General features: G+C 38.7%; 1 protein-coding gene across 1 annotated transcript in view; it reads right to left on the bottom strand.

Moving 5' to 3' along the window:
• LOC117382311 (serine/threonine-protein kinase 32C-like) overlaps nucleotides 1-24395 on the bottom strand; it is a 187171-nt gene that overhangs the window by 92873 nt on the left and 69903 nt on the right. Inside the window, exon 2 of the mRNA XM_033979444.2 lies at nucleotides 17950-18005. Within this exon, the coding sequence (XP_033835335.1) occupies nucleotides 17950-18005 (56 nt within the window). The remainder of the gene's footprint in view (nucleotides 1-17949; nucleotides 18006-24395) is intronic.

Here is a 24395-nt window from a genome sequence, read left to right as displayed (position 1 = left end):
TTCACTGTTTATCTTTCATTTGTTCATTTACAGACATTGATTAACATGCGCTTTTATTGTTAGTGATGGTCGCCTCTCCACAGATTTAACCTGTAACTTCTCCACTTGCTTGTCTCCATGGAAATATATATGCTTAATGCCATACTGTGAAACCTTCCAGGAAAAGCATTAACATCAAGCAGGGTTTGGGCCCTAACATAAAAAAGTTACACAGTGCAACTTTAAATATTTTGAGTTTTATGATGATCCCATAATATAAAATAGGCTCAGATTCCTTTGAAGTGGAACGACGTGATGAAAGCAGATGAGCTGTCCCAGGTGCATGATCTCTGCTTTTACGTCTCATTCATCAAACCGTCAGGGAGAGTTGTCAGATTTCCCACATTTCAGAAGTCAGCGAAGGCACCTCATTTGTACGGGAGAGATATGAGGCCTTTGAAGCTATCATTTGTGAAAGACAGCGCTTTGAACAGGCTCCATCTCCCCGAGCCATCTGACCAGACGCTGCCCATATCCAACCGCAGCCTTAAAAACCACTCAGGTAAAAAGAACAACCCGTCAAAATAAGGCACATATTCTGACTGATATCACTAGACTATGTAGGAGGAGCCCATCAAAATAAAAGCACATATTCTGACTGATATCACTAGGTTTTATAGGAAGACCCTGTCAAAATAAAAGCATACACTCTGACTGATATCAATGGGCTCTATGAGGGCCAGGACAAACTAAAAGCACATACATGTTCTGCCTGATATGACTGGAATCTACATTACGCACCCTGTCAAAATAAAAGTACACATTCTGACTGATATCACATAGCTCTACATATAAATAAATGAGGGGCTTCTGACTGATGTCCCTAGACTCTACAGGTTTGGACTGCTATCTCTGGGCTCTATAGGAGAATCCCGCCAGGTTCCAACTCTGATGCTCACACCTTCACACATAAAATTAGGTTGTGCAGAGGACAAGGCATAGTTATATATGTAGTTCTATAGGAAGCTATTGGAAGGCTCTCATACGATAACCTGGATGTATGCCCTAAGCATTTATTATGAAGCTTTTTGGTGAATTCATGACATGTCTGAGGATTCATAAGTCTGGAATAGTGTGTATAGATTCTGGCTGAGGCTTTTGCTCGAAAGACTAGGACTGACATGTTCAGTTCACAACCACTCGTGATCTTAGAGGAAAGCCTTGGAAACAAGATCATTCATAATAAGGGATTTGCCCTCTTGTTAATAATACAATGGAACATCAGACTGCTTATTAAAAGGGTCCCATTTGTTCAGAGAAGAGACAGAAATATGTGAAATGCTTTCTTTTGAAGAGCAGTAGAGCAGATCTTTTATAATTCCTTATTCTCTAATATTACAGAGCACTTTTAATTCCTATAGGGGTCCTTGATGTTTGGTGCTTTTTATTCAGTTGGCTGTTTCTAGTTTCATCAGTCTAACTAATTAAAACCTGAAGATACTTGCAAGATTGTTTTATGGTGCACAACAACAAATTTTAACAACAAATAGACCTAAGCCTCACCAGGGGAGAAGCTCGGATTAGAGCCGCTGGTCTTCCGCATCAAGGAGCCGACTCGAGGTGGCTCAGGCATCTGTTTGGGACGCCTTCAGTTCACACTCAACACCGGAGGGACTATGTCTCTCGGCGAGCCTGGGAACGCCTCAGGATCCCCCCAGAAGAGCTGGAGGAAGTTTTGATTAAGCACTATTCTGATATTTAAAGTGGGACACGGGTTTTGTTGGTACTTAATGAAAAAAACATGCTGAGTTTTTAGGTCCTCTTTTAAGCTTGTTAATAGAATGCTGCCCATGAGCTGATCAAAATGAAGCACGATCCGCCCTCTTTAAAGTTCACTGCCTTCTTTTCTCTCCTCTTTCTTCTCTCTCGTACTCTCTCTGCAGCCTGTAGACCTCCCTGGGCCTAATCCTTCTGTTCTCCACTACATGAGCTCCACAGACACCACATACGCAGCAGGTCACCACCTCCACCCACTCTACACACTTTTAATCCCATTGCATCGGCTTTTACTTGTTTACCTCCCCGCACCCCCCATCTCGCTAAACTAACAAAACATATCAACTGTTGTCAGGGGGTCTTAAGCCTTTTGGTGCAAATAAGAGTGTAAGAGAGAGCACTGCAAAAAGAATATTATTTACACAAGTTAAATTGACTAGAAATCACAATATTAACCTTTGTTTGTATGCGTTTTGAGGAGTCTAGGTTTAGATTTCAAAGCAGTGCAGTGAACAATCCACAGTATGGCATTAAATTTATCTATATCCATGGAGACAAGCAGACAAATCCACCAAGTTGAGTTACGGATCATCTCTGCACAGAGGTGACACTAAGAATATTTTTAAATTTGAACATTATTAACATCTGTAAATCTGCAAATGAATAAATGCAACATAAATATGCTTTGCCAATAATATGATACTTATGTCTTTAATTGGACAAAGTACAATTTTTACACATGGCATGGGTAATACATATACACGAAACATATGAATAGTGCTATTAAATAAATAAATGAGTGAATGAAGAATTATAATTAGTCAAGTATTTGGGTGAGTCATTGAGTCAAACCAAACTTCCCCCACTTAACTCTTTCACTCCCAGCCGTTTTTTTGTAAGCCTCTAGACGACCAGAGTTTTTCCATATTTTCAACAATCCATGCCAAACGTGTACTCCAAAGCAAAGGACATCTGATGGATATTTAATATTCATAGTACATATTACCAAGGTCAGACCTCCTTGTGCGGCCCAGCCTCCTTGTCAAAGTCTAATCTCGTCAGATCTCAGAAGCTAAGCAAAGCCGGGCCTGGTTATTACTTGGATCGGAGACCACTATTGTTGTGTCCTTAGGCAAGACACTTGACCCACATTGCCTGGTATGAAAGTGGTGTGTGTGAATGAATGTTGGACGTGGTCGGAGGGGTCAGTCGTGCAGATTGGCAGCCTCGTTTCTGTCAGTCTACAGCGGGGCAGCTGGAGTAGACTTACCATGAGTGTGGAGTGAATGAATAATGTACAAAACTGTAAAGCAACTTTGAGCGTCTGGAAAATTGCTGTATAAGACAAATGCATCTTTATTATTACATTTTTGCATTATAGAAAATATATTTATGCATGCCATCCCCAATTACGTTAGCGCCCCTGATTAACCCCACCCCTCTCACAAAGATGAATAAGCAAAGAGTTAAAATGTAAGAATTTTGAAGTACTACATTATTGGCTGCAGTTATTACATTATGACAATTTTTCCCAGACATTATCACATTATTGGCTCAAGTTATTATATTATGCCTTATTACATTTAAAATTTGCCAATATAATTAGATATTATTACATTATTGGTTGCTGCAGAACCTCCACCAGAAACACCAGAAAAGTTACTAAATAAAACCTTTAAGTAAGTTTCAGATTGTGGGCTTGTTTTGGTTCTTATTTCGGAGCACAAGATTTTCACTAACAACTAAATAAGTAAACAGTCTTACGCTGCACAAGGACGGATTACTGAGTTTGAAACAAATATGAAAATCTATTTGCAAAACTGCAGATGTACAAATTAAACAAAGTGTCAAAATTACTATGATTCTGATTTCAACTGATTTTAACGTGGGTAGATTTTCTATTTTAACAGTGTAAGAAATGGAGAAGCTGTAGATTCCCTTTGGTTTCTAGGTCAGGTGAGTGGTTAGTGGACCGGAGAGACATAGGGAGAAAGAGGGAGGCAGAACCAGGGCCTGAAGGAGAGCAGTAGCAGCAGAGGAAATATACTGAGGACTAAGTGCTGGCATCCATCATTCACACAGACAGAAGAGATCGGAGTCAGGATAATGCTTTAAGATGGAGAGGAGACAAGTTTGGATTACCATACTGTTCAAGAGATACTGAAGATGTGTGATCTATGTAATATTTTTTAGGTTGACTTGGGCATAGTTAATAAAGTCAATAAAGACAGTGAAAGCCCTAACACAGTATATGTAGAATTCACTTAGCTTAAATATTCTCAATGAGTAAATATGCACATGGAGCAAAGCAAGGAGGTTTAGATTCCCAGCCATTCTGTGGCGTTTGCATGCTCTAGCATCAAGCTACAGCATGCACAGTCGACTAAACTCCAACTCTCCGACCAAGATCCAACATTGTAGGACGAGGGTTGGAGGTAAGGCCATTTTAAGTGTGTAATGTAAAGCAGCTTGTGTTATGTGTTATGCAACTGCTTTATAAATACAATTTGACTTGATATGCCAAAATAAACTAACATATTATCATCAAAAATATTTTTTTTTTAGCACTTTCGGTTATGCAGGAATCCCATTTATTGCTGCTAAATTCTGCTAAAATAACATATAAAGTAGGTTGACTTATGTAAAATGTTGAATGTTCATGCACTTACAAGTCAAATATGCACCGATTCTCTGAGGCTTTATATGTCTGTATATATATAGAACATATTGTCTGTTGAGAACAGCAGCCCTACATAATTGAAGTAGCTGGAAACAATTACAATCTTAAATACGACAAGTTAAGAAATAATTGAATCAAGTAGCAGCTATCTTGATTTAAGTACATTTTGACAGTCTTAAAATGCTAATGGAACAAGCATAATGTCTCGTTTTACTTCAAATAAGAAAATAACAAGCATTTTCTGCACTTGCACGTACTTCTATTTGCAAATATTATTTTAAGACAGCCCAAATGTACCCAGATCAAGATAACTACTTTATCCAGGCACTTATTTAAAACATTTTCTTATTTAATGTTGTAATTTTATGTGCCGGAATACTTATAAGATGTTCTCTCCCTCTTCTCGGTGTTGAACGTGTCCCTGAGAGCTCAGTGCAGAGTTTAATCAGACTTTCAGGCTCTGCTGCTCCTCTGGTGGGTGCAGAGGAGAGGGATCATGGTTCTTTCATTCGCTCCATTCGTCTGGACACTGCTGTGAATCTGCAGTCAGCCCGAGGAAATGGACATGTTTACGGAGCGTGCATCCATTTAAACCACTACGGGATGAGATAATACAGAAGGCAGAGGCATTAACCAGCAGTGTCAGAGAGCAGGGGACTCGTATGGAAAATAGCGTTGGGTAAAATGAACTAAAAATATGTGGGGAAAAATGACTGATATTTGAGGATCTAAAATATAATCTTGCATCAACATTAAGCACATCAGACCTAAGATAATTGGCCTACAAAAATTTAAAAAGGCAATAATTCAGATGGTGCATTTAACATAGTTTTGACTTCGTACTTTAACTAAGGCTTCAAATATTAATATTAGGTCTGTAGGACAATGCAGTGTGATGTTATTTAGGTTATATTGGTAGGATTGCTCAAATTTGTCACAAAAAGTACTGATTATGATCAACTGGGCCAGTTTAACTGAAGGGCTAATAAAAATTGGTCTGAGGGCCACATTTGGCCCCTGGGCCATAGTTTGGACACCCCTGCCTTACAACATTTGAATTCTATTGCTGGGTTTTAGACGGCATCAAAACATTTTATAGGCCAATAATATTTAATACAGATGGAGAACAACTAAAATTTATTTAGTTAAAATGCAGATTTTTGTGGTGATAAAGGAAGATCATGGGTCTAGTCACTAATAGAAATAATTAGGTTAAACATTTGAAAATTTTAATTAAAAATAAAGCATTTCACAACCACTACAATGTTATCAATAGGAAAAACTGTGTCTTGCCAGACAGTGTGACATCATCACTTTCACATTATATTTCCTTATAAACCAGAATCCAACATTGTATTTTTGATTGGTCTCTATAAATAGAAAGAAAAATACATTTCAGTTTTGCCAGACTTTTTGTATTTAATTTAACTATAAAAGAAAGAATTTTGTCTTGCTTTTGTTTTTTGTCTGTTTTCAAAACCACACACCACTTATCATAATGGAAAGAAAATTAAATCAACTATTTTAAAGCAATACAAAGAAAGATCTATCTGCATTTTATTCCCTGCTGCATATTTAGCTGCATAATTCTGCTTTAGTCCAGGTTTATAATAAATGCATGTGATGGGAAAAGCAAATAAATATATCTTTGGGAGAATAAAAAGTTAAAAGTGAACTCCTCTTAAGGCAGTCTCGCCCTGGAGTGTATTTTAATGGAGCTTTTGAAGTCAGCCGTGTCTTAAGGTGGAGAATAATGAGGATTACATGCATCACCAAATGTACAGAGGAGGCACACATGGCCCGCGGCATAAATATGAGCTAAAAGAGGTGTGTTTCATTAGGAAAGGCAGACAATGTGTTTTAGCTTCAAGGTAGGAGTCCCGCGTTTTGATCCAGTTCTTGTAAGACGACTACAATGGCCATTTTTAATGTTTTGATGGGACTTAAAGAAGTAAACCGGGACTAAACCAGGATTAAGCCAGCATTTAATCAGACTTAACAAGGTCACTTATGGGGTAATTATAGGTTATTCACTGTTCTATGGACATATGCATGTGTGTGTGCATGATGTATTGATATGTGTGTGTGTGCGTGCGCATGTATGTGTTGTTGGTTTTTTTTTCTTTTCTTTCATTGCAATCATCATTATGCCTTTTACAGTTGCGTCTCCCTCTTTACTTTGACAACTACAAACCTCTTGTATCCCACATTGTGCTCACTTTTGTATATCCACTTAATATTCCTTTCTCATTTGTAAATATGCACTCCAAGTTGTAAATATTGATGTCTGCAAAATAAAAAAAAAGGCTTAACAATGTCTACGTTAGAAATACAATATGTACAAAGATTCATTACTAACCTCAAAACCTAAAAGCATAAATAAAACATGTATTGCCAGCAACATTCTACTACATGTCTTAATACAATTACTTTTAGCACTACTACTACTACTACTACTTACAGATATAGTACTCTTAAGTAGTTAAAGTTAAAGTAAAAGTACATCTTCAGTGAATACAATCATGGTCCATAATTACTGTTTTTAAACTTGAAGCTTGTTTTTCAGACTAACTTTAACATCTCCAAACGGCCCAGTCAAGTGTCTTTATTTGTTCTGATGTGCAGTGCAGATGTCCAGTGAGGGGCAGTGAGGTGGGACTCTTATCTGGACTTTTACAAATGAGGGGGATTTTATCTCAACGATTTTAATCAGCGAAAGCACCGACCTTCTAAAACGAGGGGCACTGTGACAGTTCAGTTTGGGAGATCCATCCTCCAGAGAGTTGCAGCAGAAAAGTGACTAAAGCAGGCGATGCGATGCAAACTGATGGGGTCTTATGGCCTATTAAAATGTTTGTCAGATCTCTGAAGCTAAGCAAGACTGGGACTGGCTGTTCTGTCCTTTGGCAAGACACTTCACTCACCTTGTCTATTATGAAATGACGTGGGAGTGACTGGTGGTGGTCGAAATGGTTATAATAGTAACTTACCACCACAGAGTATGGAGCGAGTGAATAATGCAATGTTTTTGTGTCCTTTGGCAAGACATTTCACCCACTCGTCTAGTATGAAATGGTGTGTGAGTGACTGACGGTGGTAGAAATGGTTATAATAGTAGCTTAGCACCACCAAATGTGAAGTGAATAATACAATGTTAAGTGCTTTGGGTTTCTTGAAAGGCACTGTATAAATCCAAAGCATTATTATCATTATTAATAAAGGTGCTCTATGTAACTTTACGGCCTGTTGTTTCCATGGAGATGTCATTCCTTTGTTTTGCTTTAAATGTTCCCATAAAACTTACATAGTGCACCTTTAACTGGTATTTATTTGGATCTCAAATGGAAAAAATGAATCACAAATTGAGCTAATCTCTTCATGTACACTGTGACTGTATACCACTGTCTACATAAAGCAAATATATACAGTTAAACTACTTTTATGAGCTGTATTGGCTGAGCTGATTCAAAACTACTGCTCCGATAGAAAGACTGTGAAGGCTGTGAAGGTCACTATACACAGACGTCTTATGTTGCTGGGGGATATACTGCCTATATATCAGTGTGAGAGGAGTCCAGCTGAGCCGAAGACATAAAAACAACACAACGTCAGCACTGTCACACCTTTACACTCAAACTAATGACACGTCGCCCACGGCAACACTCAATACGAAGTCAACCTGGGCTGCGTGGGTCAATGAGAAGGTATAGGACAGGTATATGACAAGACAGAGCTATGGTTCAGGGTGGTTCTGATGATAAAATTTCAAACTTTTTCAACTGATATTACTGCATCGTCTTGTATGAGTTTTGATATAAATTAAGGGTTCACATTTGCACATACCACTTCAAAACTATAGGACAAAACTGGGACAAAACCCAGAGCTAAACCAGGACTTCTAAACACTGTAACACTATTCAGGAAAGGTTCAGTTTTGTCCTATTTATGTGATTTTTTTTCAGTATCTTGTTGAAATTTGTCATTTTTATACTAGTTTTCGTATTAATTAGTATCTGGGTATCAAATTATTTATTTTTTCCAGCCTCACTACAGTTATGCTATTGAAAAACTAACTATCTTGCTTTTTGCTGACCCAGTATTCTCAAATTGTCAGCCTTTTTCAGGTGCGTATTGAGCTGATAACGCGTTTTTTGTGTCCTTGGGGTTAGTCCCCGTTTGCAATTTTAGATCTTGTTTAGTGCAAGTGTAGACCTGGTGTAGTCCTGCTGTAGACCTGGTTTAGATCTGGTGTAGTCCTGCTGTAGACCTGGTTTAGATCTGGTGTAGTCCTGCTGTAGACCTGGTTTAGATCTGGTGGTAACTGAATATTTTTCTTAAAAGTACCCTATACTTGACCTTTTTGAATGTCCGCCACCTACTTGTTTCCATTGAATGTTACTGTCTTGTCTTGAATGTTAAAATAAACCTACAAAGCAATAACATCTCCACAGAGACAAGCAGAAAAGTGACACAATGCACCTTTACACTGACTTTAAAGTGAAATAGGTGCCTTCAGTTGATTTGATCATTTGGTATCTATTTTTATGAGTACTGTATATTTATATTTTAAGTGGTACTCAGCTAAAACATGCACAGAAATAAGAACAATGATTACTTTTATACACAAACGGTTGAACTTTTCAGAATACTTACAGTCAATGTTTACCCCAAATCAAAGTTTATTTCTGGCACAGAAATAGTTGATATTCAGAAGATTTTGCCACTTCTGAACCAGAATATTTAATTCAGTCACACATAGAGGAGATTGTTCTGAGACTTGTGAAAACAAAATTGTGCTCACATTTTTTTTTACTGTAAAATGGAATAAATTTACACTTGAACATGATTCAGAAAACTGAGACAAAAGAAGTCACATCACAGATAAGTAAGTGTTTTGAAAAACGATACACTGGCAAAAACATATAAACCATTTCCCCATTCAGTTTCAATATCATTCTGTTGTGAATATGTATTTTTGAATGAAAAAAACCCCAAAACCTCCCAAGTTCTGAAACATACCCAGGCTAAACTAGCACAGAGGTTCAGTATCACAGACAGCACCTTGAAAAATCACATGTGAGCTCATTTACATCAGATACACTGTGACTATTGTATACTGTAACATATTGCAAATTAAATTATACGCCCAGAACACCTGATCAATTTAAATGAGAGTAGATCATTATGCAAATAGCCTAATTAGCAATAATGCAGAATGCAATTTTTGCCAAGCACTGAAAAAGATAGAAGGCATCACAAGGGTAGGGTTGGTTATTAAATCAAAATGTCAAATTTTGTGATGAAAACTACTTTTTATTTGAAGGAAGAAAAAAAAAACTATCAAGTGGTTTTCATTTGAGAAGCTAAATCTAGTATAAACTGTACAAAAATATCCAAAAGGCACAATAGATCAAGTTGAAGGATTACGAGAACACTCTTTTTCCCAGTCAATATTACATTCTGAAATCCCCAAACGGCCAAAAGAGGTGCATGTATTTTATTTGAATGTCGTCCTTTTTATTGCTACATATAACAGATATTTTTACCTGCAGTAGTTTGTTGTGGTTGTGGCATATACCTCCACATTGATCTCCATCACTGTCTATAATTGCCTGACTCCCCACCGTGCTGTCACCCATCTCCATCTGCACCTCTCCGAGCCTGCCCCCCTCCCCTCCCTTTCCCCCTTCCTCTACCAGGGAACAGGGGGAGGGGAGGAGGGAGAGGACTCCTGTTCTCGCTGGGGGGCTCATTACCAGCACACTCCCCTGTAATGTCGAGGACAGACAGGTAAACATGTCATCAGAGGGACAGGAGGTGAAAGAAGGGGGACAGGAGGGGAGAGAGGGGGAGGAGGGGAGGAGAGGGGGAGGAGAGGGGGAGGAGAGGGGGAGGGAGGGCAGGATCAGCGGTGGCTTGGACCTCAGCCGGTGGTATATTGACCCCTAACTAACAGGCCTTACTCCGGAGAATAGGACATCATTATAGAGAGAGGGAGGGAGAGACACGGGGAGGGAAGGATAGGGGAGAAAGAGAGGGAGAAGGAGAGAGAGGGGAAGAGGGGGTGTGAGAGAACGAAAGAGAGAGAGAAAGGGAGAGAGGGGCGTTAGGAGAGAGAGGAGGAGAGGGTGTGAGAGAGCGAAGAGTGAGAGATAAGGGGAGAGAGTGAGGAAGACAGAAGGAAGGAAAGAAAGGCAGAGAGAAAGGCAAAGAGAGAGGGAAAGAGAGGATAGATATTATAGATAGATAGAGAGAAGGGCGAGGGAAACAGACAAGGAGGGGGGGATACAGGGAGGGAAGGATAGGGGAGAAAGAGAGAGGAGAGAGAGGGGGTGTGAGAGACAGAGAAGCGGAGAGAGTAAGGAAGACAGAGGAAAGGAAGGAAAGAAAGCCAGAGAGAAAGGTGAAGAGAGACGGAAAGAGGATAGACATATAGACAGAAAGAGAGAAGGGGAGAGGGTAAGGAAGAGAGAGGGGTGAAATGGAGACAAGGAAAGAGGGTGAGAGAAAGTGCGAGACTAAGAAATAGAGATGGAAAGAGAGACAGAGGGGGTTAAAGACAGGGGGAGAGAGAGAAGGATAGAGAGAGAAAGATATGGGGGTGTTAGAAATAGAGGGGGACTGGGGGAAGAGAGAGAAAGAAATAGAGGGAAAAACAAGAGCTAGATAAATAAGTATTGAATGTTTGGTTGGGGTGGTGGTTGTCAGAGAGGTGCAAGTGTTAAAAGTTATAAATACACTCATGTGGAGGTGGGAGAATTACACAGAAATGTTAAAATGTCACTTAAAAAATATTGTCTCTAACCTGAGTGGTTATGAGCTCTTCAAGTCCTATTTCAAATATCAAGTGTGCATTGAATCCAGTCAACGTAAACAGACGTAAAACTCCAAATCAGACAGCCAATCAGAAAGCTTGTGGTGTTTGCTGCTGCTGTGTGATTGGCCGATCCACAAAGACGCCATTGAATAAAAACTAAAACTTGAAAACCACACATTTGGCACAGTATTTGCACACAACCCTAATGTGAGTTTATTGTGCTATTACATAAAGAAATAAAAATTAATTCATTTGGATTCCCACAATGCACCTGAACCATGAATAGTTGATTGTGGGAGCTTGAATGGATCAGGTCTGTGTCTGGACTCACTCACCTGAACAGAGCAGCACATTCGACTAAAAACAAGTCTTCTAGTTAGGCCTGTCACAATAATTACTATATCCACTTCAATACATGACAGATGGGACAGAATGGAATCATTTTCTGGGGTCAATATTTATCGTGGGTGCATTTTTTGTGCTAGCGGGAACATTTTTCTTTATTGTGAGCTGTAGAGGGTTGACTTATAACCTTCTATGACTCATTATAGATTTAGAGTTCTGTTATTTATTTATTGCAGTTCATATTTTTTAACGATACTGTACATTTAGAATACTTTTTGGGGGATAATTCTGTGTTATGGTTTGGTTTCAACATTATCTCTTGTTGTATACATGTACATTGCACTTCAAAATGTGTGAGCGTGACAGGCATACTTCTAGTTACTGAAATATACTTTGGTAGAATCTAAAACTTTCAGTGATGGTTGCCTTTGAATGATTTTTGAGTCTCACATAGTTGTGCCTATTTTGGATGAATTAGGTGTAGGTAAGAAACTAGATCTGTCATATAGGAACAAACTTCACATTGAGATTGGGAATCGAAAGTAAAAGAAAATTTGAATGTGTCAACTGGTCAAAAACTTGTAGGAGTGAAGACATTTTGTACTTAGTGTAGCTCATCAGACTTAGCCTACAAACAGAACCTGTAAACAATAGGTGCGTTAGTTGTAGTGTAGTTAGCCCCTCCCTTCAGACAGATATACCGCAGTGTCCACCAGCAATCTGTCCAGAACTGAAGAAGCGTCTTGGATGAGCAGCGAAACGTCTTCACTCCTACAATTTTTTCCCAGTTGAGAGATTTTTATTTTATTTTACTACCTAAGTCATGAGCAACTGAGGCATTACACAGACATTGGGATTCTAACTGTGAACCTTCTCCATATGATAATCACTACACCACTATGCTGCCTACAGCCCATAATAGGCTTTTCTTTAACAGTAGGGAGAGAGCTGCTAATACAGGAAGAAGATACAGGGAAAAATGTGACAGCGCAACAGGAAGCCAAGCAATTACACTTCAACTAAATTATATATGGACATCCTGCCATCCTGTCACTTCTGTGGTACAAATGAGAGCTATCCTACAGCAAATGATCACATCTGGACATTATCTGTCTGTACTTGTCATCTAGAGGACATACGCACCAAAATAGCACAATATACCCTTTAAATAGAAAGCGGAGCACGGCTGGAGAAGGCATATATTACTTTTATGAATGCTGTATAACTTTGACAACACCGGTGCGGTTATGGTTTGTACTTGTAAATACGTGGGATTGAAATGTCAGGGGGGCAGGAGAATAGGAGTATCAGTGTTTGTGAAGTCGTAAAAAAAGAGTGATTTATAAAAATGTGAGGAAAGATGTTGTTTTAAGTAGGTACTAAATCATTAAGGGTGGAACTTTTCCGGTGGATGATCTGTCACTTATTGTTGTTTCCATGGAGATGTTAGAATGGCATGAAGTTCATCTATCTCCATGGGAACGTGCAGTTGACAACCATAGACTGTATATATAAATGGATAAAGCTAACCTGCCAGCCACCGCAATCCAAATGGAAAGTGAGCAGGGGCGCGATTCTAGCATCAGCGCTGGCTCCAAGTCACTTTCTATTGAAAAAATTTGCGCCTCTCTCTGTCATTTTGGTCTTAAAACGTTCGAATTAACCCACTTTACATGATCCTGGTGTTTTTATTTAGTATTGTGTTCATAAATCAAGATATGAACATTAATAACGGACAAATAAGGCACCTTCTTTTCCCGAGGTTCCTCCCACTAGCATTAGCAACAGGTTTGATTGCTAAGTGCCTGATTCCTGTTAAACCAGTGGTGCAGGTGGCAATGGGCGTTATCTTCAACAGCCTCGCTCCAGATTGGCTCTTTGGTTGCTATGATACTAGCGGTTGGAATTCCAAATATGGAACTTGGCAAATTCACCCTTATAGCATTAACTTTAGCATGCTAACCTCGATGAGCTTCATTTTACTGCAACCAAACACTATGGATGACGTCACACTCACTTAGTCCACTTCTTTATACACTCTATGGTGACGACACAACCGCCAAGTTGCAAGTCAGATCTGTGGAGAGGGGACCCCATTCTCAGTGTGAATGTTTGTTTTTTAAGTATTTGTGAGGAATCAAAACTAGCTAATTGAATAAATGTAAGGTATCCCTGTTTAATACCATATTGTGAACATTCCAGGCATGCAAATAACATCTTTATGAAACAAGCATCTAGCAGATCCTACACCAAAAATGTTACAGAGTGGACCTTTAAGCAGAATTAAACCATCAGTCGGAGAAAGCAGAAAAAAATAAATTGAAGATTATGCAACAAAACTGACTACAGGTACCACAAATTGAAATAGGTTATGAAGTAGCCAATATATATTTGAAAGTAAGGCACTATTTTGAATTTTATTATCATATTGTGTAGATTGGAGGCACAGCGGATGAATAAGTAAGTAGACGGTCCCTGGCTCTCCACTGTTTCACCCTTCAACCTAAAATATACACTATCACTATATATACACTGCTTATATATGTGTAATCCCTCAGTCGTCCAGGTATAATCCATTGCAAAATAAAAATTCAACTCTGTCAACTGGTCAAAAAGTTACTTGAGTGAAGACCTTTCGCTGCTCATCCAAGTCGCTTCTTCAGTTCTGTCAGAAACTGTATACAAATAGCTGTGTTAGTTTCACATATGCGTTTATTACACAAGTTTATGGGGCTAAAACAAGTTAAGATTTCAAGGTATAAACTAGGAAACAAGTCAAACAAAGGACTTGTCTGGCGAGGGCAAGATCCTAACAGGTTTTTCATGGATCAAATTTCCCCATATGGCCAATAAAGTTTACAAAAATCTACAGAAAGTTGATTTTGGTCCAGTATTAGATGACACCCTCGTTCTCCCTGTCCTGGCTCACAGCTCATATTCTGCACATACAGTGTAAACCTCAGCCTCTGTAGCTGTGTCTAAATTAGTGCATGTGTTCACCTTGTGGATGTAATGGGAGTCTGGGGCAGGACACCGGGCTCTGTGTGTACCTCTTAACAGAATCATCTCGTAATCACTGCACCTCCAACAGTTTATCATTGAAAAGCATTAGCACATCACATTAGAGATAATTACGGTGCATTCAGACTGTGGAGTCAGGGGTGTCGGGTTTACATGCAAAGTCTACGGGGGACGCATAGGCAGGTCCAACGTTTCTGCGTGAAAGCGCTAGACGTGCCGTGCCAAAAGCTTGAAAAATTAAAGTTGAAATAAGGAAATTTACCGAAATTTGCAGCGTTTTTCTGACCTTTTTCAAATGTCTGCTCTAAAATGCAAAGATGTTCAACTAGAGATAAGGATTTTGACGTCAGAATGTAGCCTTAGAAGGAGAGTCTGTATGTGTTCAGGATTAACACTAGTGAACGCACTACTGTAGTACTAGAGTAGTATCTGTATGTATGCAATTTCCCTGCAAATAATCAAATAATTTATACAGCATCATAAACTTGAAGCATTATTCAAAAGTCATTATTACGGTGGATCTCTCCCTTTCTCTGCCTCTCCTCTCTTTCTTTTTTCCGCTACCCTCTCCTCTCTTGCTGCTGGCTCCCTGCTGCACCCATTACAGCAGGCCCACCCACCTGGAGACCAAAAACAGCACCCACTCTGGCTCTGATGCAGGGATCGTGTTGCACAAAACCGACACAGCCAGGGAAACCTCCGTCTGCTGGAGGAGTCCTCTCATTTCACATATTTACAGCAGTGAAATGTTTGACTCAAAACCCAAACACGAATTGCTAATGCTAATGCGATATGCAAATTTAGGCTACGCTCATCAGTTTCAGCCGTGAGTAACATTCCTGCCAGGCTTTTCTATGTGGAGTTTGCATATTCTCCCCATGTTTCGGTGTGGTTTAATGTTGAATGCAATAGTTTCTATGATTAACTATAAAGGCTCATCCTCTAGTTAGCTACAACCTGGCCTTTCCTGGAATAGTACACAGTATGGCATTAAACTTATCTTTCTCCATGGAGGAAAGCAGGTGATGAACGCTGTCGTTGTGTCCTTGGGCAAGACACTTAACGCACTTTGCCCCCAGTATCTGTGTACTCTGGTGTGTGAATGAGTGAGTCTTTTTGTCAATTCTGGATGTCTTTAGGATAGGATTCTGTTCAAAGTTCACATTCTAAAGCATAAACTGCAAATCAAATCGAATGCTTTTAGGGGAAATCACAATTAAATATTTCCCCCCAAATCATTCAGCCCTTCAGCGTAAAAATAGATGGACATAAATGAACGTGTTTATCACCAAGTAAGTCTTTATCCAACGTGGCACAGTTTAGTTCCCCTCAGCACCAGGAGAGACGACAGCCGCTTCAGGGAACAAAGCAATAAGAAGCATTTACATAAATTCAAATGGAAATATATTCTGCAGTACGCCAATGACTTCCCCACGTAACCAGGGACGTGTTTGTGAATGGAGCCGTGCAAACAGACCCAAATGTGATGAGTTAATATTAGTCATGATATTTGAGATGTAAAAGGGAGATTAACTGCTTCAATCTCTCGAGACGTGAACGCGCTGCACCATTTATGGCCTCGAGTTGTTATTGGAGACGATCAGAAAGTCTAAAAGATAAGCTGAACCTAAACCAGGATGAGACGGAGGTGGGTAAAGCAGTCAAAAATATACTTAAAGGCTGTGTTCGTATATGATTGTCACCTTCTTAAAAATGAAAAACAGTTTGCAGCGGTTATAAAGTTATTGCTCATTATTCCTAGCATCGTAGTTATTTCCTGTGATTAGTTTATAGGTGGCTTTATCAACTTTCAGAGGCCAGAGCAGAGTTTTGTAGTCACAGTAAAGCAAAAAACAACTAGCATGGTAACAGCACACTTCCTGGCTTATGGATGTTAATAAAAAGACATTATGACCCACCTCGTTATGACCCTAAAAGCTGTTTTTAAATATGTAATTTGTTGAACATGCATAAAAATCAGGTAATTTAAGCTAGAGTGAAAAATGTAAAGTACAAAGTAAGTACAAATATTAATGGTTTGAATATCTGTCAACTTCCAGATGAGGTAAAGGTAAATTGTTTAAGTTAGGTAGTATATTTAATAAGACATAGATGTTTATAATATGACCCTATTACAAAAAACCTGCAAAGTTTGAATAGTAAATCTAGTCTAGTAATTATTGTGACAGGTCTAAGTATTACTGTCACAGATTTATAGGAGGAAACCTGGTCTAACCCCAGACTAAAGTGTGTGACTAAAGTGTCATTAATACAGGGCGAACCAAGATCTGAACTAAACCTTTCAAATATAGTCTGAAATGATCGCTCACGGGACCTTCACTGTGATGCAGAAAAATATTTCACTTTCCAAATCTTACCGCTGGGCTTGTGCTCAATGCCCCCCAGCATCAACACTGGCAGCAAAAAGATCAGCCGTAATTTTGGTCCTGATGCCCCGCCGTCGCTCCCCTCCCCTGTGAGAGTGAATGGAGAGACTGTGGATTGTAATGACAATCACCACTGAAGTTTAGAACAGCGCTGTAATTAAATTCAGACGAAAAGTCCCAACGGGTTTGAACTAAGAAGTGAGACGGCTCTTATCAAATGACTTCAGAGAGAGGCTGTGGTTAAAGTTATGAAAGTAAGAAAAAGGCTTTTTGTGATTGGTGTTAAAGTTGAGTATTAGATTTTAAATTAAACCGTGGTCAATGTGAACTTCCAACCCGAATAGAGTTCACTGATGGTGTGAATGTCTGAACCAACCCAGAAAACAACATGCATCCTTTTTGAACTTAATAAAAACACCAGGATCAGGTAGAGTGGGTCAATATGAACATTTTAAGACCAAAATGACAAGCCTGGCAACAGCAGTTGAGAGTGCTTCACAATTCACAGTGAAGTGAATTGTGAATTGGAGCCAGAGTTGATGGAGTCAGAAGTGTGTCCATGATCACTTCCTATTTGGAACACAGCGGCGAGCAGGTTAGCTATGTCCATTTATATATACACTCTATGGAAGCATCATCACTGGTCTTTACTATTACAAAAGAGCAAGTAAAGTACTGGCAAACTGCTCTGTTATTTCTAATTATATATTGTATTGTTATATACATATATATGCACATATTTACAAGACAGTTGGGAAGTGTATTGAGTGTATGATCCAAACTAAATTAAAATATAAAAAACAAATCTGCATTGCATTCAAGACCAAATGGGTTTTCCTGGTGTGAAAACTCATAGATATTGCTGGGAAAGAATCTTTGCTATCAGAAATGGTTGGGAATGCCATTGAAAGTATGACAAGTACACAAACAAGAAATAATCTTACCTTCCCAAAGCTGCCCTTCCCAATGGCCCGCAGAATCTGGAAATGGTCAAAGTTCACTGTAAAAAAAAACACAAAAAGACACATTAAGATACTATTAAGACCATAAACATCAAACAAGGAGACATTAGCTCAGTTGAGAAGAATGATCCCAATGATCCCACTCTCAACATAAAACATAACAGCAGCTAGATCCACTGATCCACAGATTGGCGATGTGCTTCCAGCTGCCACAGTTAAATGCTGTGATTTTGTTTCTATGAGTGCCTTGAAGGTGGAAAAGCGTTATATAAAAATGTGATCATTTACTATTTCGACTTTGGCTTAGGGCGGGACAATGACAAAACTATTATTTTCCTGATATTGTTTGATCAAAATTTCTGATTTGATTTATTTTATTTTGTCTCTTTAGAAAAAACACAATAAAGATAGCTTTCAATATCAGTTTCCTGGACATAACCACTAGCACATAATCAAATTTCTTCCTTGAAATTCTGAACACTGCACCAAACCTCAAGCTTGTACTGATAGAGGATTGGCTGTAAACTAAAGCAACCTAAGAGTGATTACAAAAGACTGAACCTTGATCTCAAACTAAATTCAATTCAACGCAGAACCTCCTAAAAATGTCACTCTACTTTCCCCTACAAAAGAGCGTTTTCTCAAAGATTCTGTCCATGTCTATGTTAGAGTAATTATTCATGTTAACACAGTGTCCGTTCATTTAACAGTTCGCTGAAAATCTGGTGAGATCGATAAAGGCTTTAGCCCACACCTCCTCCTCTTCTCCTCCTCTGATTTATTGGATGCCCTCTGTCTATAGACATAAAACTCTCTGAAAAGTATTGCTTCAAATGTCCTTGGTCGTGACATTGGAACTTTGAGAATCAATCTACTAGAACTTTTCCACTGTTGAAAAAGCACCAGATATGTTTTACAGCAAGTTCCACTTCTACAAATGTGTCTTTTTATTGTACAGAGACAAATTGAACAAGCAACTACAACTGCACTAAAACTAAACTAAATAAGAACGACAAAAAGCACCAAAGGCCACACATTTGAAGTTTTTGGTGGAGGGTCTGACATCTGCTGGTCTCGGTTAAAATGTTATCGCTTTGGCCGCATTTTTATATAGTGCTTTACCAACTTCAAGCCACTCAGAGCGTTTTACATCAAGAAACCACTCACCCATTTACACACACATTTATACGAGTGAACGCAGACACTGGAGGTGGGTTAAGTGTCTTGCCCAAGGACAGAATCTCAGCATTCACCAGTGGGAGCTAACAACCCTGCTACTGTCTTAATCTAAACTGCACTCAGTCAATTAGTATAATGTTAGGTTTTTTTTGTTAGGTTTTTCCCTTTTTTTTTTGCCAGCAGTGCTATACTGTGGAACATTCCAAGCAAAGCAATAGTGTCCCCAGGGCTAGAAAAGTTACATAATGCACCTTTAAACCAGTCTAAACCAGCAGTAAACAAAGACAAAACCAGGATTAACACAAGGGGCAACATAACTGTACTCCCCAATATGTAAATGAGAATGAGACCACTCCGATATTTTGTCCCGTAGGTTTTATAAGACGGGACGGTAGATAGTTTGGGGTGAAGAGAAAGAAGCAGGGAATCAATCTTTAAATGTTGAAACCATATGTGCCAAAACCAAAGCGTATGCAATTTGTACTCAAAAATCCCACTGTCCTAGCATAACTTTATATCATGTTTTTTGAGTCATAATTTGAGAAAACAGTTTTGAAAATCTGGCGTGTGACTCAGTGCAGTTTGTGTGAGTGTACAGTACCACTCCTGAGTCCTGAGGCCCTTTTAAGTCCGAAGAAAGAGACATTCTTATGAGCTGTTTTTGAAGACAGCAAAGAGCGTTTGAAAATGTCACAATGCATTAGCACAGATCAGCTTTGTGTTTAATGTTCACAAAATGACACACGTTTTTGAGAAATGATGTAAAATAGTGAATAAAATGGTGAACAAAATGTCAAATTATACTACTAATTAACAGAAAATTACACATAATTTTGACAGCTAAACTGTACTAAACTGCTTGTTTTACCGTTTAAAAGTATGACATAAACCACAACATGATCCTGACTGTTGTAAAGTGATATATAAACATATTTTTTGTTAATTTATTTATTTGTTAATTGTAACAAACAGCCAAGTTTGTTACTAGATTAATAGCACCTTTCACTATATGCACTTTAAATTGCACGTACACTTTAATAGCACACAGCACTTTAAACATTATTTGCACGGTAAAAAATAAGAATTGCACAAAAGGATTTAAAAATGTTTATTTAATTTGTCTGCTTTTACCCAGTTTTAGATCTGGTGGCACAGTGGCACTTTAATTGAAGCTGCGTGTCCTGGAGGGGAAAGGACAAAATTAACAGCTAATTAATACATTGGATATGTGCAATATTAGTGCAATGTTTGTTTGAGAATGTTTTGAAGTGTTTGTGTGTTTTGTAATTTGTAGTGTTTTTAGTGAAAGTGTTTTAAAATGTTTTAACTTACCACCTCCTTGTCCTTGTGTCCAGGTGTCAAAGAGGTCCCTAGGGAAACGAGCTCCCTTAAAAAGGTTCCGGGGCGGGACCAAGGCGGGGGAGGTGTAGGGGAGACATGTTGGGCATTTTTAAATGGTTTATGGGTTTTAAGTATATTTGGTGTTTGGTTTTAGGGTTTATGTATTTTAATATGTATAATGTTGATTTGGGTTATGGGTTTATGGGGTTTTATGGAGGTTTGAGTTTTAAAGAGCTAAGGCTATTTTTTTTAATACCCCTATTAATTAATAGTAGTTTAGTCCAGTTAGAGGAACAGGATAAAAGGCGCCTGCAACCATCAAACCATGTTCTGCTGCTGGAGATGATGCTGCTCCTCTGATCGCCAGTTGCACAAGGCACCTTGCACTTTGATAATTGATGGGAGAAAGAAATAAAAAAAATTGTGGACCACACCCGAGCTGCTGTCTTCTGTCGCACATCCTGCCGCTAACGGCCAGCCTACGTAACATTAATTTATTTATAATTTCATTGTATCTTTCTTCTGCTCCCCACAGTGTCCTTCCTGTTGCAACTGGCTGTGACTAATGTGACTGAAGTGTCTTACATAAAAGCACAAATAAATGGTCACAATTTTCATTTAACCTGAATAGTTGTGGTCCTTTTGAACAGTTCCTTTATGTGAACTGTTGGAATCGGATCTCTTTTTTTTTTTTTTTTTAAGAACCAAATCTGCACCATTTCAATGGGTAAACTCCCTCTCCCACTCTCAGTTTGAATCATTTTAAACAAATTTAAGCCTTAGTTGTTTCTCTCTGTGATTAGTTTGTAGATAAAATGAGTTCTCACATTGGCTTCTGTCATAGAAATAAATAGAAAAAGAGCCAGTCTTTTGAACAGCTTTTTGAGATTTGGATCCTATAAACCAGCTGAAAATCCCATCACTAGTTGTGGTTTATGCAAAATATCTCCACTCAGTCCTTTACTGAACCTTAACTTTAATCTTAACCTTCACTTTTTGATGGAGGCCCTGCTATCTGCTTGTTCCCATGAAGATATAGCCATTTTGCTTTGGAAAAAATGCAAGATAGATATGTTTAATGCCATACTGTGGAACATACCAGCGGGCTAAACCCTTAAAATCACCATGGAGACAAATGAAAAGTTAGTACATCTCTAACAGGCGGCATTAGAATCTTTTCACATTTAAATTCTCAGTTCAAGGGAGGCTTTGGGACCAATTTATTCCGTTCTTTTACGTAAACAACAATAACAACCCTGTGAATAGAGCTAATGAAAACTGAAGAATCCAATTAGTCACAAGCTTTTCAAAATGTCACTAAACATTTCTCACAGACTAAATAGCATTCCTTTAAAATAACACTGACACTCAATACTTCAATACACAGAAATACTTATAATAATTTGGACTATTTGAATTTAAATGTCCCTCTGTAGCTTAGGGGCTATACTAAACTTTGAAGCTGCACTTAAAAGACGCCGTACCTGATTTTTCTGGTCTTAAAAACGTGAAAAACAACAACTAATTCATTTCAAACGGTTTGCAGTAGTCCAAAGTTATTCCTCACTTACCTTATGCATTCTGAACATCTTAATTATTCACCATGATGAGTTGATAAGTGCTTTTCACAACTCTCAGAGACCAGAGTGGAGTTTTGCTGAGACTGTCACTAACAACAACCAACCAATCCTGCTAACACACAGTTCCTGAATATTGGAAAATAAAATATAACATGTTTTTTTAATTAGATCACAACAGACAGCACATAGCAGACATATTTTGACCTCAAGAGCTGCTTATATAACATAGATACTGGGGCAAGAGAAATTTTAAAACTCGATTTCAGTACAAATGAATAGACTTGATATTCAAAACCAATTCTGCTACCACGACGATAGTTTAAAAAAAAAAGATAAGTTCCATAGTGGTCCATGGGTGTATACTAGTCTATATGGTCTTATACAGCTCAAGATTATTCTAAAGTTATTCAGAAAAGGTTCATTTACTTTACTTTAGTACCCATACCTGCTCAAATGAGTATCTAGTTTCGATAGTACTACTTTTTGATACTTTTGACCACCCTATCCAATACACGGGAAACATATATATAATAATAATTTGGACTATTTGAATCTAAATGTCCGTTAATAGCTTAGGGGCTGTGCTGAACTTTGAAGCTACACTTTAAAGTCTTGCGATAACAACCTAACTTCCATGCCGATTACATAAAGGCCACGAATTATTCAAATCAGTTTAGAGATGTCTCGGAAAATTGGATTAACTCGACGCAGCAGTGGAATTATTATCAAGATGAGAGCGAGAGGGCCATCGCGCTAAATTAAAACGGCTAATTTGGAAAGGAGTTTATCAGTGGAAGATCAGAGTCTCATTCCAGACATTTGCACTGATTATAAAATGGAGGAATACTGAGAACTTTAGAGCAGTTTGGAAGAACCAAGTTTTTAAAAGGTTATTGCCGTCTTACATTGTGACTCCTGTATTAAATGGTGTCAACTATTTCAAAAGTTTCTGCAAAATGCTCCATTTTACTTCGCGACACTCACACCGGCGGTCTTTAAAGGCTGGGCTATAAAACAAATCCTCTTATTGATCGCCTTTTTTGATAACCTGGCTCACGTCCACACTCACAGCAGGCAGTTGACATGTTTCTTGCCTATTGCTTCGAATGCTCAGAATCGTGCTAGTAAGTGTTAAAAAATGTTTTAATTGCATGTAAATGGTTAAACAGTCACATTTTTATATAGCACTTCACATCAAGAAACCGTGCACTAATTCACACAAACATACAGACACTGGGTCAAGTGGCTTGCCCAAGGACACAACAACAGCAACAACAGCAACAACAGCAACAACAGCAACAACAGCATTCATCTGTGAGAGCTAGAAATGCATCTGTAGATCAATCGATATGACCACTGTACCAATGTTTTTGTTTGTTTGTTTTTTTATGTCAAGAGCAGGATTTGAACCACCAACCTTCGTGGACAAGGTGGGTCAAATGTCTTCCCAAAGGACATGAGAGTATTCATCTGTGGGAGATGGAATTGCACCTGTAGATCAGTGGATATGATCACTGTACCAATGGGTTTTTTTGTTTGTTTTTTTGTTATTTTATGTGAAGAGCGGGATTCAAACCAAAAATCTTTGTGGACACACACTCCCGCTACTGTGCATATGAAACTATACTTTCTAATCCCACACCAAAAGTTGTGTTGTGTTAACTTAAACAGATCAGCTAGAACTTATAGAAGATGGATTCTCATGAGTTTGAAAGCTGATTTTTAATTAAATTTTACTCTTTTACATATTAATACATCAACATTTAGAAAGTTTACACTGCTTTTTTAATCACCTATCCGTAGACCCTTTAATTAGTTACATTAATCAATATTTTAATATAGCACATCTCCAAAACAAACACTGCAATATAATCCATTGTGTGACTTATTTCCCAACTAGCACAGATTAGAACAGCCGTCTCCAGCTCTGCTCTTCCAGCTCCTCCCTCCCTCTGTTCTGCTCCTGTTGTTTCTGCTCCTATGGCTCTAGTGATGAGACAGTACCCCACAGGCTAATGTAAGCACAGCAGGCCCATAGAAACCCAAAACCATAGCTCCATCTCCCCCCTGCTCCTCTCACCCCTGCTCCTCACCTCGCTCCCCGCTTCCCCCTCCCGCCCCGCACATATGAGCCATAATCAGCAGACAGGGAGCCGTGCAGAGACACATCAGGCCCAAAAGCTCTGCTCCGGCTCAGACTCGGAAACACGCAGAGAGGAGCAGGAGGCTTGGACTAGGGGTGGGTGAAAAATAAATATGGTAATTTTCCTTGACTTCAGTTACTTCTTCAAGGCGAGGCATCTGATTCTTATGAAACCTTACACTTCA

Source organism: Periophthalmus magnuspinnatus, chromosome 15 (assembly GCF_009829125.3).
Source record: "Periophthalmus magnuspinnatus isolate fPerMag1 chromosome 15, fPerMag1.2.pri, whole genome shotgun sequence".
NCBI classification, from domain to species: Eukaryota; Metazoa; Chordata; class Actinopteri; order Gobiiformes; family Gobiidae; genus Periophthalmus; species Periophthalmus magnuspinnatus.
This window is presented reverse-complemented; position numbering and strand designations above follow the sequence as displayed.